General features: G+C 39.4%; 1 protein-coding gene across 2 annotated transcripts in view; it reads left to right on the forward strand.

The window, feature by feature from the left end:
* The window catches only part of VPS41 (vacuolar protein sorting 41 homolog (S. cerevisiae)), a 200,589-nt gene that overhangs the window by 161,531 nt on the left and 22,264 nt on the right, over positions 1-16,794 (forward strand). For both annotated transcript variants that reach the window (XM_010829102.1, XM_010829103.1), the window contains 6 exons: positions 558-639; positions 2,986-3,078; positions 9,181-9,308; positions 10,737-10,881; positions 12,972-13,013; positions 13,151-13,201. In XM_010829102.1, the coding sequence (XP_010827404.1) occupies positions 558-639; positions 2,986-3,078; positions 9,181-9,308; positions 10,737-10,881; positions 12,972-13,013; positions 13,151-13,201 (541 nt within the window). The remainder of the gene's footprint in view (positions 1-557; positions 640-2,985; positions 3,079-9,180; positions 9,309-10,736; positions 10,882-12,971; positions 13,014-13,150; positions 13,202-16,794) is intronic.

The raw sequence follows: 16,794 nt of genomic DNA on the forward strand, positions 1-16,794 counted from the left end.
GGAAAAATAGTCTTCAGGCCTACATTTTTGTTCCCTGATTTAGGGAAATGTGTTTCTTTGATGTGTAAATCAAAGTTTTATTCATACATAAACATTTTTTTCCGTATTATGCACTGAGGTAGAATTCTAATGTTCTAAAGACTGATTTTGTAGTACATTATTTAAAGCCAGTGAAGAATTAGTTTAAATGGATACTTGTAAGTATGATGGTATTTTTTCAAGGCATAAAAAGTCCCCAAACTAGCAGCATTCATCTGGTTAAGTAGGAAACGCAGAACAGGAAAATCATTGGGAAAACCCTTATCAAAGTCTTCTGAAAGGGATTCATCTTTATGTATAAGTATTTTGTATTTTCTTGATTTCCATCAACTCACATGCAGTCAAGTGAGTACCAGTAATAAATACCTTTATGTTCATTGGCACTTGAGATGGAAATTTGTCAAAACTCTGGGATAAGAGATTTATCTAAACCACTGGGGGAAATGACTGCTTATTCTGTCTCTGTTTATTTTCTTTATTTATACTTTCTTTCTCCCTGGGATGTTTTTTACAACCAGCAAATGCCAGAAAATTCTTGGGAAAAATGCAGCACTCTGGGAATACGAAGTTTATAAATTTAAAGAAATTGGACAGCTTAAGGTAAGCAAACTTTATTTTTAACTCTTAATTTTTCTATGTAGTATATTGAGGGCTTCCCAGACAGCTCAGCAGTAAAGAATCTACCTGCCAGTGCAGGAGACTGTGGTTCGATCTCTGGATTGGAAAGATTCCCTGCAGAAGGAAATGGCAACCCACTGCAGTATTCTTGCCTGGCAAATTCTGTGGACAGAGGAGATTGGCAGGCTACAGTCCATGGGGTCGCAAAAGAGTCAGACATGACTTAGTGACTAAACAACAATGACAACAATATTAATGTTGAAATGGAAATAAAATTAAGACAGTAGTAATCAGCTCTTTATTGGGAAGCGAGTACCATTTCAACTAGAAAGAAAAACTTTTAGAAATTAGTTACAAAACAGGAGCCTGGTTCATATTTTATGTGCATAAAATATATACATATATATTACATGTACGATATGTTCATGTTTTTATGTCCCTCCAATTCCCTCAGTGTTTAGATGAAGTTTTAATGTTCTTTTTAATGAGTATGGAGAACAGGTATGGTCTCATCATAGTAGATTATAAACAGAAGGCTTTTTTCACATGTTCTGAATAATTAATGCATTTTCCAGTATTTTACTTACTGGAAGATAGACGAAACATTTTGACCAGGTAGCTCCAACAAATAATTTTGATATTTCATTTCTTTAATCTTTCAATTTAGTGTGTAACATCCAAACTAATCAGTAAAGTGTTCCTGTGCCTGTAGGTATGTGTGAAACATTTTCACTTCTCAGTTTTTGTGAGCCTTTTCAGTGCTGTCCTAGAATTATGAATATGCTTTTAAAAACTGCAGTTATTCAGCTGGCCAGCCCTGTGCCTCATCCTGTCCTTGCCCCATAAATATAAGTCTTCTCTGGGAGACCCTCCAGGACACTTATGGTCATGTTTATTGGGTCAATCCTAGAGGGTCCAGTCCTGTGGCCATTTTTACCATGATGGCTCCATCACTCAGAACTCCGTATGAATTCCATATCTGTGTTGGAACTTTGTGGTGGCCATTTTACCTTGTGTGTACATACTGCTGATAATGGTCACTCAAATTAATGTGAATCCATTCCCACCTAAGCATGGTCTTTCTCCTTTCAATCTGTGTATATGACATCACAATATACCTATTTCTCCATGTTTAATAGCCACTGTCCTGATGAGAACATGTAGCTTACCTCCTCCTCCTGTTTAATTGCCAATCCTGGTCAGTTTCACATCATCAGTATTGATTGGGCCTTTTCTCCCCCTCCAGTACCACTGCCTTAACTCCCACCTGAGCTCTTACAAGGGCCTTCTGGTAGATCTGTGGACAACCCTAACCCAGAGTGAACATGTTAGTTGCTCAGTCATGTCCGATCCTTTGTGAGACCTCATGGTCTCACAAGCCTACAAGACTCCTCTGTCCAGGCAAGAATACTGGGGTGGGTAGCCATTTTCTTCTCCAAGGGAGCGACCCAGGGATCAAACCCAAGTCTTCTGCTTTGCAGGCATATTTTTCACCGCTGAGCCATAGGGGAAGCCCAACCAGGAATTAGCTATTAGAAAAAATAAGCATGTTCCTCTCATCCCCGCCTGCTGAAAGTATCAAATCCAGATTCCTTTCATGACCCCCCTCAGCTTTCTCTCGAGCCTCGTCTCCAAACCATGTTGACCTCCCTGCATGCATAGTGGGTACGCATGGTGCCATGCCTTTACCCACGCTATTCCCTCTGGCATCTGTCACTTCTGCTTCAGTCTCCAAGATCCACCTCTCCACAGCTTCCTGTTCATCCTTATTTCAAGACATTTAGCACACAATTGGCTGTTTAGATATCAGCATACTTCCCTCTGAGGCTGTGAGCTCCTGGGACAGTGCCCCAAGCTCTGGGTCCCCAGGACAGAGCATGGTGAGTGGTAAGGTAGTGCGTTGCAGAGCTATTTTCAAGTGTTTGGAAATTGGAAACTTTTAATACATCACTGAGAAAGCTAAAAACGCAAGATATATTTCCCCTTAATTTCAAAACATGAATAGATGTCATGTAACTTCTGTGACATTCTCTCTTATAACTTAGATTTTCATTAATTCATCAAGAAGAGAGAAAGTTTACTTAACAGAGTTAATTTTTTTGCTTCAAATTTATTCATACATGTAGACACCCCATATGTACTTTTAAAAATATATTGTATTATAAAAAGAGCTTATTTGAATCTTTTATCTTCATAATATTTTTCCAAAGTACTCTATTGCCTTAAAATTTAAAGTAAATGTATACTTTTATATTTGCTGCCTATTGCAGTACAGTTTTACTTTGCTACTTTTTAAAGTTTTTTTTTTCTTTCTTTTTCTTTTCTTAGGCGATTAGTCCTTATTTGCCAAGAGGGGATCCAGTTCTGAAACCACTCATCTATGAAATGATCTTACATGAATTTTTGGAAAGTGATTATGAGGTATGACATTCTAACATGGTCGTCTTGTTTTCAGTGGAAAATGTTAAGAAATCTAGAAAAATAGCACAGTGGAGCAGCTGATTTAAAGGCAGCAGCTTTGCAGCTTCTGTGGTCGATGAAACTGGGGGTACATACACTCTGATGACAATTAAAAATATGTACACCTTGTTAGAGAAAATGTCTAATCTGTGGACATTCTGAAGATTTATTAAAGCTAGCTTCTTGATAGAGCTAAAGGAAAAGGATCAAGTACCATTTGGGGGTTTTCAGAGATAGAATAGCATCTGCTAACCATGCTTCTAACTACCCTGAAGAATGTAGAACTTTCTGAAATGTAGAACTTTGCCAGAGGAGGATCAGAGAAGTTGGGAGGCAGGAAGGAAATTGGAAGTGATCTGTTTGCTTATTGATTAAGGAGGAAACTAGTGCTTAAATTGCTTATCTGCTGTATACTCTGCACTTTCACTTGCCTGTTGTGATGTTATACTCCCAACATTATATTAGTAATATCCAATTTTACAGAGAACTAAAGATTAAAGAGAGAACTTGCCCATGGCCATATATAATAGGCATGCCTAGGTTTGAATTTAAATTTGGTGTTTGCATGCACCCAAAATGGACTCTTTTTTTCCCCCGGCCATGCCATATGGCTTGTGAGATCTTAATTTCCTAACCAGGAATCAGGCCATCAGACCTGGGCCCTCGGCAGTAAAAGTGCAAAGTCGTAACCACTAGACCGTCATGGAAGTCTCCCAAAATGGATTATAATTTTTAAAGTTGTTCCTTTAACACACATTTATTCGGAAAATCTGTTTCATGCCTGCTGTATTCCAGGAATGTGCTAGGCATTAGGCATGCAGGTGTGAATGAAATGATGTGCATTTAGCAGTAGCTCATAGTCTTAGTCACACCCAAGCATGTAAACCAGCAGTTCTCAACAGGGGCAGACACCCCCCCACCCCCTCACTCGCCCAGAAATACTTGGTGATGGAGACATTTTTAGTTGTCATGACTGGGAGATTGGTAACACTGTCATTTAGTAGGTAGAGGCCAGCAGGATGCTGCTAAACATCCTTCAATGCACAGGACAGCTCCCTATGACAAAGAATTCTGTCCTTAAATGTCAGCAGGCCTGAGGTTGACAAACCCCTAAGGTAAACAGATAAATTATTACATCATATGCCAGGTGCTCTCATAAGGCTGTCCACGAAATGCTGTGGAAAGACTCAGCCTTCTCCTGCTTCTGACCAGAGGGAAAGATGAGATTTCTGGTGGGCAGGTTCCAGGCAAGGCTGGTAAATTCTGCTGCTGGGACAATCCATTCCCTTGTAGATTGCAGACCATGGGCTCCTCTTCTCCCGCTTCTGTCCAACCTTCACAGTCTTTCATGAAAGTGGTGCCATCTTCAGCTCCTACTAATGTTCAGGAGCCTAACCCAGTGATCTGTTTTCATTTTTGGTACCTCATAGCATGTTACAAGTTGTCCTTGCCTTCACACATTCTAATGTTATGTTTTGAAAATAAGGAAGACTTTATTTACAACTTTCCTCCTTCCCACAAGAATGTGTGGTGACTTGCAGAAAGGTTAATAGAAATAGAAAGAGGCAATCGGAGAGGGCATGAGAAAAAGAACTGTGTTTTGAGTGCCTACTCGGGCACTTTTTTAACCAATTACTGAGTCCATTTAAAGAAGCGTAATAATGCAAATACTACATTCTCACTCTGAGATTATTTTAGAGCTTAAGATCTAAAGGGACTTTTAAGATTGTAATCCTTTAATAACACAAGGACTTGTTCAGTTACTGTCAGCCAAGTGTTCCTGGATATGTTCAATTCAAGCATTCCGATGCCTGCATCACCAATGTAATTCTTTTACTGTTATAAGCCTGTATTTTTATCATAGGGAGGGATTAAGTGCTTCAGTATGAATTAAAACTGAACAAAATATTTATTAATTGTGCATACTAATGGGACAGTTTATTCATGTTCTTTTCTTATTAGCATGTGTTCTAGTGTCATGATCCAATCTTCCCTCCCGGCCTGGATCTATTCCTTTCTAGATCTGTACAGAAGAGTTTATGGTAATGGTGTATGCCATTTGTTCTAGGTTCTAACTCATGCAGTCTAGGAGCATGGTTCCTATTTATTTCCTATTCAGTTCAATTCAACACATCTTTAGAACCTACCAGGGTCGAGGACTGGGCTGAGTACTCATTTGGATCCAAGAGGAAAACACAGTCCCAGCCTTCAGTGGATTTACAGACTGGTTGCTAAGTTGCTAAGTCACTTCAGTCATGTCTGACTCTGTGTGACCCCATAGCTGGCAGCCCACCAGGCTCCCCCATCCCTGGGATTCTCCAGGCAAGAACACTGGAGTGGGTCCCTGGTGGCTCAGACAGTAAAGCGTCTGCCACAATGCGGGAGACCCGGGTTCGATTCCTGGGTTGGGAAGATCCCCTGGAGAAGGAAATGGCAATCCACTCCAGCACTCTTGCCTGGAAAATCCCATGGATGGAGGAGCCTGATAGGCTACAGTCCATGGGGTCGCAAAGAGTCGGACACGACTGAGCGACTTTACTTTCTTTCTCCAATGCATGAAAGTGAAAAGTGAAAGGGAGGTTGCTCAGTCGTGTCTGACTCTTAGCGACCCCATGGACTGCAGCCTACCAGGCTCCTCCATCCATGGGATTTTCCAGGCAAGAGTACTGTAGTAGGGTGCCATCGCCTTCTCCTACTGGAGACACTGTATAAATAAGCTTCAAGTAACTAGAAAATATGTAAAACAGGCAGAGTAATGTGTTATATAAAAAAATGAGAGATAATTATTGGTTGTAGTTATTGGAAAAGGTTTCTTCAGTGAAAAAAGACTTGTAATGGACTGTTCCTGTTTCTTTCCAGTATGTTCTGAGTACCTAGAATAATTGTCATAAATATTCCATCTTTGTACACCTTCCCAAAAAAAAGAATTGTGAGTGTTCTGTGAAAATATGGAAAGAATATGAACTTTATTTCAAAATACGAGGGATGGTACAGGGAGGGAGGTGGGAGGGGGGTTCAAGATGGAGAACACGTGTACACCCGTGGTGGATTTATGTTGATGTATGGCAAAACCAATACAATATTGTAATTAGCCTCCAATTAAAATAAATAAGTTTAAATTAAAAAAACAAAAAACAAAATACCAAAGCTTAGTATACTTGTCCTCTTTTTAAAGTAATGTAATTTAACAATAAAAAAAGAAATTTTATTATTTGTGTGATTCTCTTACAATTCATTATTCAACCCTTATTTTTTTCCAGAAACTTTTAAATCCTATATCATTAAAGGTATCTTGTTGATTCATATCTGGAAAACTTTTGACTGTGAGTGGAATAAATAAGCAAAACTTAAAGCTTATAGATTTTTTTTGCTGTATGTTTTAGGGTGTCTTCCTAGTCATTTTATTAAGAAGTTTATGAGTAATTTGATTTTGTCATAAGCTCTTGTAAGTAATTCATATTTTAGCTCCCATCATTCTTTCATGTTTAGTTTTGAATTAAACTGTCATGGAGTTGATCAGATAGCAGTGTTATGTAGCAACACTTGATCACACATAATGTGGATGAAAAATAGTACTAAAGGTCAGATTAAAAATATAAGAGGCTTCCCTGGTGGCTCAGTGGTAAAGAATCTGCCTGCCAATGTAGCAGACACAGGTTCAATCCCTGGTTCAGGAAGATCCCACATGCCATGAAGCATGAGCCACAGCTATAGAGCCTGTGCTCTAAGCCCGGGAGCTGCAACTGCTGAAGCCTGAACACGCTAGAGCCCATGCTCTGCAACAAGAGAAGCCAGCGCAAGGAGAAGCCTGTGAACCGCCACTGGAGAGTAGCCCCCACTCTGCAACTGGTGAAAAGCCTGCAGCAAAGACTCAGCACAGCCAAAAATAAAATTATTTTTTAAACACTGATAAAAAATATAATAAAAAAATATATGAAATTAAAAGTATTTTCTTGAAGGTACTGGTGCTTCATGATTTCTTTGTATGGAGTTTCTACTGAAACTTTTTAATTTTTAATTTATAGCCTACCAGAATTAAATAGTTAAGCATTGCTTCATAATATTAATAACAGATATATAAGCATGTTAAAAATGGGGTGATTTTTGTGGCATTTCGTTTAATGAGTAGTCCTTAACCTTTTACTTCCTATGATGGGCACCAAGGGATTCTCTTACTTTGCCACTGAATCCTGATAGCTCCCTGATAACTGTGTCTTCTAATTATTAATAAAGGCTTCAGGGTAATTTCATCAGTATTTTTCGTCATATTTAATCAGAGATACATAAAATCAGTTAAGCAGAGAATAGCCTAATGTGAAATGTGATTAGTGTTTATTTCAGTTTATGTTGGAGTCGTCTCATTTTTACTCATGCAGTGTGACCGGTCATTTTGTCTTATTTTCATTAGAAGTTGGGAGTGCTGCAAGGCTATTAACTGAATCAGGAAAATAAAAAAGGAGCCAAGCTTTCATCTTTCCCTAAATAGTATTATTCCTGGTCTCAGGGCTACTGAGAATTGCTAGTATTGGGGTGGAAATCTTGTCAGGACATTTTTCTTTTAATCTTATAAATTACAGAGTCTTAAGAAAACAGAAACTTGATCCTTTGTACTTGATCCGAAGTATCATTTTGATTCAGAGAATATTTTAATGTTGTGATTCAATGGTTTTATAAAATATATCCTCTTTATTGAGTGAATCTCCTTCCCAAATCTCACAGATCAAACTGTAGTCATGGTCACATGAAGGAAAGTTGCAGTTTGAATAGAAAATACACAGACTGTTGTTTTGATATCTTGCCATCCTTCCCAGGGGATACTTGAGTAGAAACTGGACTTGAAACTATATTCCTGATTCTCTTATGATTTTTCTTCTTACCAAATCCTAGTACTTGACAGAAGCAAATTCCACCATGCTGTTTCATTTCTAAGTATCATTTAAACCAATTAAAAGTTCATTAAGGCACTGAAGTAAAGTGCTAGTCACTCTGTTGTGTCTGACTCTGTCCTGTCTGACTAGCCCACCAGGCTCCTCTGTCCATAGAATTCTCCAGCAAGAATACTGGAATGGGTTGCCATTCCCTTCTCTAATAGATCTTCCTGATCCAGGGATTGAACTCTGATCTCCTGCATTGCAGGCAGATTTTTTACCATCTGAACCACCAGAGAAGCCTCATTAAGGCATTCATTGAGTTATTTAATATTAATAATTTTTTCAATGTGAATATTTTTATTTCTTCTGCTATCTATAGAAAGATTTAAGGTTTTTGGTTTTGTTTTTTTTTCCCCCTAAAAGTTGCCAAAGATCAGTAAGTAAACTGCTCCCTAGTACTTTGAGTTACAAGGGCTAAAATTAGGGATCAGCACTGCAGAGGCTGTCCCGGAAACTGGCTCACAGCACTGGAAAGCTCTGGAGACAGGATCCATAGCACTGGAGACAGGATTCAATCAGGGGATCTGGAATTTTCTATGAGAACCACAAATTTTGAAATCCAGAAAGAGGGTAAAAGCAGGGGATAAAACTTGAACCAAAGTCCCAAATCCCTAAACAAAACTAGAATTAGAGGCACCCAGTGGAAGGAAGATGATAGCTTGCTGAACGTGGAATGCTGGGTGATTCCACCATGGGAGCAAAGCCACCACCTGCACAGTGCTGGCTGCGCAGCTGACTTGGGACAGTATCTGTAAGATGTCAGAGAATGCCTTCCAGGTGTTACCGTTAGTCCACAATGAGGAGAGAGCAAGTAGACCTAAACTCTGTGCAGTGGTGCCTAATGGAAGGACCCCGGGGCCTCGCTTCCTCATGCATTTCCTCCAATAATAAGAGCAGGGATGGTTCTGCCCACTTCACTTTTCAGGAATGGCCAATGGAAATGGATATGTGGTCATTCTCTGCCTCCCTTGCCACCACCAAACCCATAGTCTGAAAATTGATGATATGTTTATGGACCAATGTGTTCATCATAAATGGTTTTGTGTGTTTTCCATGAAACTTTCAGGCATTGTTTGAACTCATGGGATTGCTTTCCTTTTTAAAGAGTGTTCTGTTTTTCCCCCTCGGTTAGGGTTTTGCCACGTTGATCCGAGAATGGCCGGGAGATCTGTACAACAATTCAGTAATAGTTCAAGCGGTTCGGGATCACCTGAAGAAAGATAGTCAGAACAGGACCTTACTTAAAACCCTGGCAGAATTGTGAGTATATTTTAATGCTTCCCCCCCCCACCCCAAATCAATCGTCATGAAAAGTTTTCATATTTTAGCTCTGGCAAACTGAATTGGGAGAATGCAAGTTTGTATGTACCATTTTCCTATATTCACTCTTAGTAAAAAAAACTTTTCGTAAGCCTCCAGTGTACAGCTAGAAGGTAAGGTAAGGGAAATGTGTGAGACTGTACAGTTGTAATTTATTTCCCAGAGGAGAGGAGCTTTGGTCAGCACCACTTGGTGGAGGCAGTGGTTTGGGGAGGGAAGGACGCCAGGTCTTAGACTACTGCAGCGAGTCATTTTCCCAGTGAGGCTCTGGTTTCTGTCATTCTTGGGTCTGCAAGTTAGTAAAGTTTTCAAACTGTAGACTCTTTATAAGATTACTGGGGGCAATTCCGTATGGGTTGGTTTTCATGAAATTTCTTAATCAAGAACTGAGTGCAGTGCCTGGCACTGAGTCAGGTCTCAGAATATGGAAGCTTGATCAATGCTTTTTGTATTTTCGGGCACTTTAAGTGACTCGGGCTTTGTGCTAACTGCCTGAGATACAGACAGATAAGGTACCCCTGTGCCCTAGGACCTTTGATTAGTGAAACAAGAAGCACACTGGAGTTAATCTCAGAAGACCACCTTGCTTCAGTCCCTCCTCACACTCCCGCCATCTCAGACAAACCCTTCTGTCACTCTTACCTCTTTTGCCCGCGACCAGGAAAAGTAAACCCAATGACCTAGTATCAGGGCTGTTACGACTTTCCACCAAAGGAGTTTTGTCTGTGGCACTGAGTTGGAACACTAATGGTTTTCTTCTGGAAACATTGTTCTAGATTTCCTTGGATTCTTTCGTTACTAACACTAATAGTACTGATAATTCTCTAGTACTAATAATGGACCCAGTGCGGCTTAGCATCAGTTGGCCTTTAGGAGCTGACTTGCGAAATTAAGCAATGTGAAAAACATTGTTTCAACACAAAAACACATTTGAATTTTATACAACCTCCTTACAGATAAGCTTTTGGAATATCACCCATCTGTCAGCTGACTACTGTTTGTAAGAATTGTAACTTTCTATTACTAGAATAAGAATTTCCTTCATTTGGGGGTCATAATTTCTTTGTATATGGATTTCTCTAAAACATTTTGAGAGTTTTCTGTAGGAAATTAGTTTTTGTCAATATTGACAGACTATTGACAATAGAATATTTTCAATTTCCTAAAATTTTCTCAAGGTTCTGAGAAAGAAATACTTACTGGTCACATATAGTTCAATCCCAAGGAACACTTTTCTAAATAAAGTTAATTTTTCTCTCTAAACAAGTGTTTCAGTTTTCATTAAAGTAAAACATGATTTATTGAATATGTCTTCATGTTTTATTAGAAGTGTTGATGAACATTAATGTAAAACCTTTGTCTTACCAGGTACACCTATGACAAAAACTATGGCAATGCTTTGGAAATATACCTAACATTAAGACACAAGGATGTTTTCCAGTTGATCCACAAACATAATCTTTTCAGTTCTATCAAGGATAAAATTGTTTTATTAATGGATTTTGATTCTGAGGTAATGTTTTTCTTTTTTTAAGATTTATTTTTTAAAAAATTTTATTGGAGTATAGTTGATTTATAGTGTATGTTAGTTTCAAGTGTACACAAAGTGAATCAGTTATAATGTGTTTCTTATTTTACTACTGATAAATTATTTGTGCTGTCCCAAGTTTTTATAGACATTTGTCCGCATGCTGGAGTAGTTAATAAATCACATAACCTGTTGTATGCTAACTGTTCAGAACACTCTGACCCTCGCCAGATGTTCCTTTAGTAGTTGGCATTCAGGACTCCTTTAGCTGATGCAGTTTTTCTGTAAAAGCAATCATAACTTGATGTGGAACTTTTAAAGTTGTGTGTATGTGAAGTAATTTTTTGTTTTTTAGTAAAACAGGTCATTGTAATTCATAGGAACAGAGAAACTAGCCATATGCTTTAGCTCATTCAATCCTCTTAATTGTATGTCCCAGAATTCAAGCTGTAAGTAAACTGTTCTGGTCTGTTTGTGGCACTTTTATTCTTTGGCATTCACAGCTTTAGCATGTGGAGTTTCCATTGGTCTCAGATGACAAAAAGATAAAAAAGAAGATAATAAAGTGCATTTGAATAGTGGGATGTTTGTCTAATGACTTCCCTGGTGGTAAAGACTTCAGATGGTAAAGAATCTGCCTGCAATGCTGGAGACTTGGGTTTGATTCCTTGATCAGGAAGATCCCCTGGAGAATGGAATGGCCACCCACTCCATTATTCTTACCTGGAGAATTCCACGGACAAAGGACCCTGGAGGGCTATAGTCCTTGGGGTCACAAAGAATCAGACACGACTAAGCAACTAACACTTTCACTTCTGTCTGATGAGGGCACCCAGCCTCCACATCTCACAGTGGGTCTTGTAAAGTGATAGAAATTGTATGTATTTTAAAAAAGAAAGTTAATGCCAAGTGCTAATGATGAAAAAGTTTCATAAAATACAGTAGCTGTTACTCGAAAAGTTGAAATTTTAGATAAATCAAAGAGTAGAACACTTAAGGTTCCAAAAAGGTTACTTGGACTTTTTAAAATTTTATTTTACTGTTTCTAGGGGTATTATGTGCTATATTATATATCTATTACGTGCTGTGTATTAGACTTCACACACTTAATTTAAATAGAAGCTAAATCTACTTTTTCTGAAAGATGCTTTTAGCCCATTTTTCATTCTGAAGTCCTTAGGGAGTACAGATTTAAAAATAGTGCAGTTCCTAGGAAGTTCAGGTGCAGAGATTCTGCTTCTCTGGCAGAAGATGATTAAGGGGATGAGCAACTTATATAGAAATTAATTTTCCCATAGCCAGTCTCCCCTTATGACTGACCCACCCTTCATGTATCTCAAGAGCTTATTTTGCATATGAAGCTGTAGACAAAAGATGAATGAGTTCAAATTCATTGCTATTCAAGAGCATGAACTCAAGGAATCACGTAACTTTCTAATTAGAAAATAACTTAAGGGTAATCTCTTCCAACATCCTAATGTTTCAGAAAAAAAATGCAGCAGACAGGTAGGCAATGTAACAGAGTCAAGAACAAGACCCAGGGACTCTGTATGAGGCTTAGTCTGGTGGGTTGTCTTCCCACCGCCTCTTGTTACAAACACTAACTTCTGTTTCATGAATGATAAAGGTGGCTAAACTCAATTCTGTAAATCCATAAGCTTTATACTGTTATGAAGCTTCAGGTGTCTTTTTTTTTTCCCCCTTCTGTGTCTTATCCTCTTCTCCACATAAGACCAGCTCCTTTTATCTGTGGAATCTGTAAAGGGACTCCATCAATATTCATGTGGCCAGAAAGAAAGCTCTTTTTTGTAATACTGGGAATATAAATGCTTTGTATTGTGAGTTGTAGCACAGCATCATTTTATGTTGTATGCAAAACACGGAGACCGCAGAGTGAAACAAATTTTAAAATACATTTAGAAATATCTCAAGAACCGTTCTAAAGCTAAGAACCCTCTAATCCATGTAAAACAGGCCCTCTGCCTTTCATGGTGATACCATATATAACACATTATGTTCTGTGTTCTCTTTTTCTGTGGCAAATTTCAGTGACTGGGTATTTTTTCATATTGCAGAAAGCTGTTGACATGCTTCTGGACAATGAAGATAAAATTTCAGTGAGTGCCTTTATATGTATTGAAACAGATGAGTGTCTGAGACCACTATCACCATAAAGAAGAGAGATGTTTATGAGATAATTTCACAGCTGTATTTGTATCCTCATAACTCTACATTTAATTTTTTTTTCCTATAGATTAAAAAAGTAGTGGAAGAATTAGAAGACAGACCAGAGTTGCAGCATGTGGTGAGCATGACAGTCCTTCTCTTTTGCCCTTTGATTGAATAGAGCAGCAATTCACCTTCCAGTGTTGGTTTGAGAAGACTGGAGTGAACACAATATTCTGTAATTGTTATTATGCAGCAGATGATCAGAATCCAGACTAGGAATTAATAACAGATCAGGAACTTTAACTTTGACTCAAAATTGAATTGTGATTAAAAAAAAAAGTTATCACATTTTTGTATTATCAAACTATGCCTAGGAGTAAACAACTTCCTTCTGTCAATTGAAGAAAAAAAAACACACACCCTGAAAGTTGAGAATTATGTGTTATTGAGCACATACAAAGAACTATAGCCTGGGAGAGCAGCCTCTTAGATAGCGCTAAGGGACTGTTCCAAACAGATCAGGGGAGCCAGGATGTACAGCAGTTTTTGCTGGGGGAAAAAACACAAAAATATAGTGAAGTGTCATAAGAGTATTGCTAACCACAGACACAGAAAACAAACATCTCAAGTTAATGATTTTAGTGCCTTCCTTTGTATAGGAAGATGGTAGACTCTGGGCTCATTGAAATCATTCCTTAGATACGCATCTTAACTGTCCAGGGCCAGAGTGTGTTTTTGTCCAAGCTGACTTCCCCTCAGGGGGCACTGTTGGGTTGGCTGCAGTGGCTTTATGGGCTTGATGGTGGGCAACATTGATTATTTACAAATGGCAGGTAGTGTTCTTTATCCACACTTCTCTAGTTACCATTCAATATAATTATGGCATCAATTACAGCCAAGCCAGTTCCCTGACTCTACACCAAAGATACCAAGTTTTCCTGCTAAGGAAACACCACACAGCTGTTCCATGTCCAGGACCACACAGAACACTCACAGATCAGAGCCTCATTTTTTGACAGAGCCTGTGCCTTCTTCTCTTATGTGGTCGTGTGGTGGTGCCATTGGGCGCATTACTCTAGATTTCTTTTGTTGGGGGGCTCCTTTGATTCTCTGCATTGCTGTCATCATGGGAGCAAAACAGGAAGAGATGTTTTTCTATGTCCTTTCAAAATGATGCCAGAGAAGTCTTCAGTGAAAATAGGGGTTGTTCCCAGTAGGCCTGTGAGCATCATATAAGACTGTTGTGTCTGTGCACACCTCTTTGCACCCCGGGAGGAGCGTTAGGAAATAGAGCATTTATAAGTCAGTTTCATGCACTGAAGCTTTTGAAGACTCCAGTATAGGAAAGTGAAGTGACTTGGGGGGAAGTTGTCCCTTTGTTTGCTCAGTGGTTTTCTGAATGCTTTTTGCTCTGTTGTTCATGACTGAAAATCGCCAGATTATCTGCTTACCCAAGCAAGGTACCTCTGTGTGGGTCATCATGGAATTTGTTTGCAAAGCAGTGATTTCTGGCTTCCTTCAGCCGTGAGACAGGACTACAGGCGGCAGGTACCAAGTGACAGTGTCAGTGGGGCAGTGCTGGAACGGTGGCGGCGCTCACACGGAAGTGGCCCATCGTCTCTGTCAGGCAAAGTGATGTCTCTATACGTTTGCCCCAAAGATGTGACAGAACCTTCTTAATCCATTTGCACCTCTGGGAAACCGCAGTGTGTCAGTTCTTACACTGACGCCATGCCAGTGGAGTGGCCGGAGTCTTCATCAGAGCAGGGACTTCTCTCGGCCTCCCCCAGTTCTTGCCTGAGAGAGAGGGAGCGGTTAACCCAAGGAGGGGGTTCTCAGTGTGCTTGTGTCCTGGTTAGGCTTATTTAGTGACCATATACGACAGCAAGTGTCAGGCTCCGGCAACTTCATTCCCTGTCACAACTTCAGGGCAGGCTCATGCTCTGTGTTGAGGAATCAATCCAATCAAGGGGGCAGATGCACTGATGCACTTGGTGTGATGAAGTCGTCCCCCCTCAGCTGGGTTCTAGGGTGTTTGTGTCCATTTAACATGAACTAAACATTGAAGAAAGTAGGGAAAACCACTACACCATTCAGGTATGACCTAAATCAAATCCCTTATGATTATACAGTGGAAGTGAGAAATAGATTTAAGGGCCTAAATCTGATAGATAGAGTGCCTGATGAACTATGAAATGAGATTTGTGACATTGTACAGGAGACAGGGATCAAGACTATTCCCATAGAAAAGAAATGCAAAAAAGCAAAATGTCTGTCTGGGGAGGCCTTACAAATAGCTGTGAAAAGAAGAGAAGCGAAAAGCAAAGGAGAAAAGGAAAGATATAAGCATCTGAATGCAGAGTTCCAAAGAATAGCAAGAAGAGATAAGAAAGCCTTCTTCAGCGATCAATGCAAAGAAATAGAGGAAAAATACAGAATGGGAAAGACTAGGGATCTCTTCAAGAAAATCAGAGCTACCAAAGGAACATTTCATGCAAAGATGAGCTCGATAAAGGACAGAAATGGTATGGACCTAAAAGAAGCAGAAGATATTAAGAAGAGATGGCAAGAATACACAGAAGAACTGTACAAAAAAGATCTTCACGACCCAGATAATTACGATGGTGTGATCACTGACCTAGAGCCAGACATCCTGGAATGTGAAGTCAAGTGGGCCTTAGAAAGCATCACTACGAACACAGCTAGTGGAGGTGATAGAATTCCAGTTGAACTATTCCAGATCCTGAAAGCTGATGCTGTGAAAGTGCTGCACTCAATATGCCAGCAAATTTGGAAAACTCAGCAGTGGCCACAGGACTGGAAAAGGTCAGTTTTCATTCCAATCCCAAAGAAAGGCAATGCCAAAGAATGCTCAAACTACCTCACAATTGCACTCATCTCACACGCTAGTAAAGTAATGCTCAAAATTCTCCAAGCCAGGCTTCAGCAATATGTGAACTGTGAATTCCTGATGTTCAGGCTGGTTTTAGAAAAGGCAGAGGAACCAGAGATCAAATTGCCAACATCCACTGGATCATAGAAAAAGCAAGAGAGTTCCAGAAAAACATCTATTTCTGCTTTATTGACTATGCCAAAGCCTTTGACTGTGTGGATCACAATAAACTGTGGAAAATTCTGAAAGAGATGGGAATACCAGACCACCTGATACGCCTCTTGAGAAATTTGTATGCAGGTCAGGAAGCAACAGTTAGAACTGGACATGGAACAACAGACTGGTTCCAAATAGGAAAAGGAGTTCGTCAAGGCTGTATATTGTCACCCTGTTTATTTAACTTCTATGCAGAGTACATCATGAGAAACGCTGGACTGGAAGAAACACAAGCTGGAATCAAGATTGCTGGGAGAAATATCAATAAACTCAGATATGCAGATGACACCACCCTTATGGCAGAAAGTGAAGAGGAACTAAAAAGCCTCTTGATGAAAGTGAAAGTGGAGAGTGAAAAAGTTGGCTTAAAGCTCAACATTCAGAAAACGAAGATTGTGGCATCCGGTCCCACCACTTCATGGGAAATAGATGGGGAAACAGTGGAAAGAGTGTCAGACTTTATTTTTCTGGGCTCCAAAATCACTGCAGATGGTGACTGCAGCCATGAAATTAAAAGACACTTACTCCTTGGAAGGAAAGTTATGACCAACCTAGATAGCATATTCAAAAGCAGAGACATTACTTTGCCAACAAAGGTTCGTCTAGTCAAGGCTATGGTT

Source organism: Bison bison, unplaced genomic scaffold, assembly GCF_000754665.1.
Source record: "Bison bison bison isolate TAMUID 2011002044 unplaced genomic scaffold, Bison_UMD1.0 scf7180017864499, whole genome shotgun sequence".
Classification (NCBI taxonomy): Eukaryota; Metazoa; Chordata; class Mammalia; order Artiodactyla; family Bovidae; genus Bison; species Bison bison.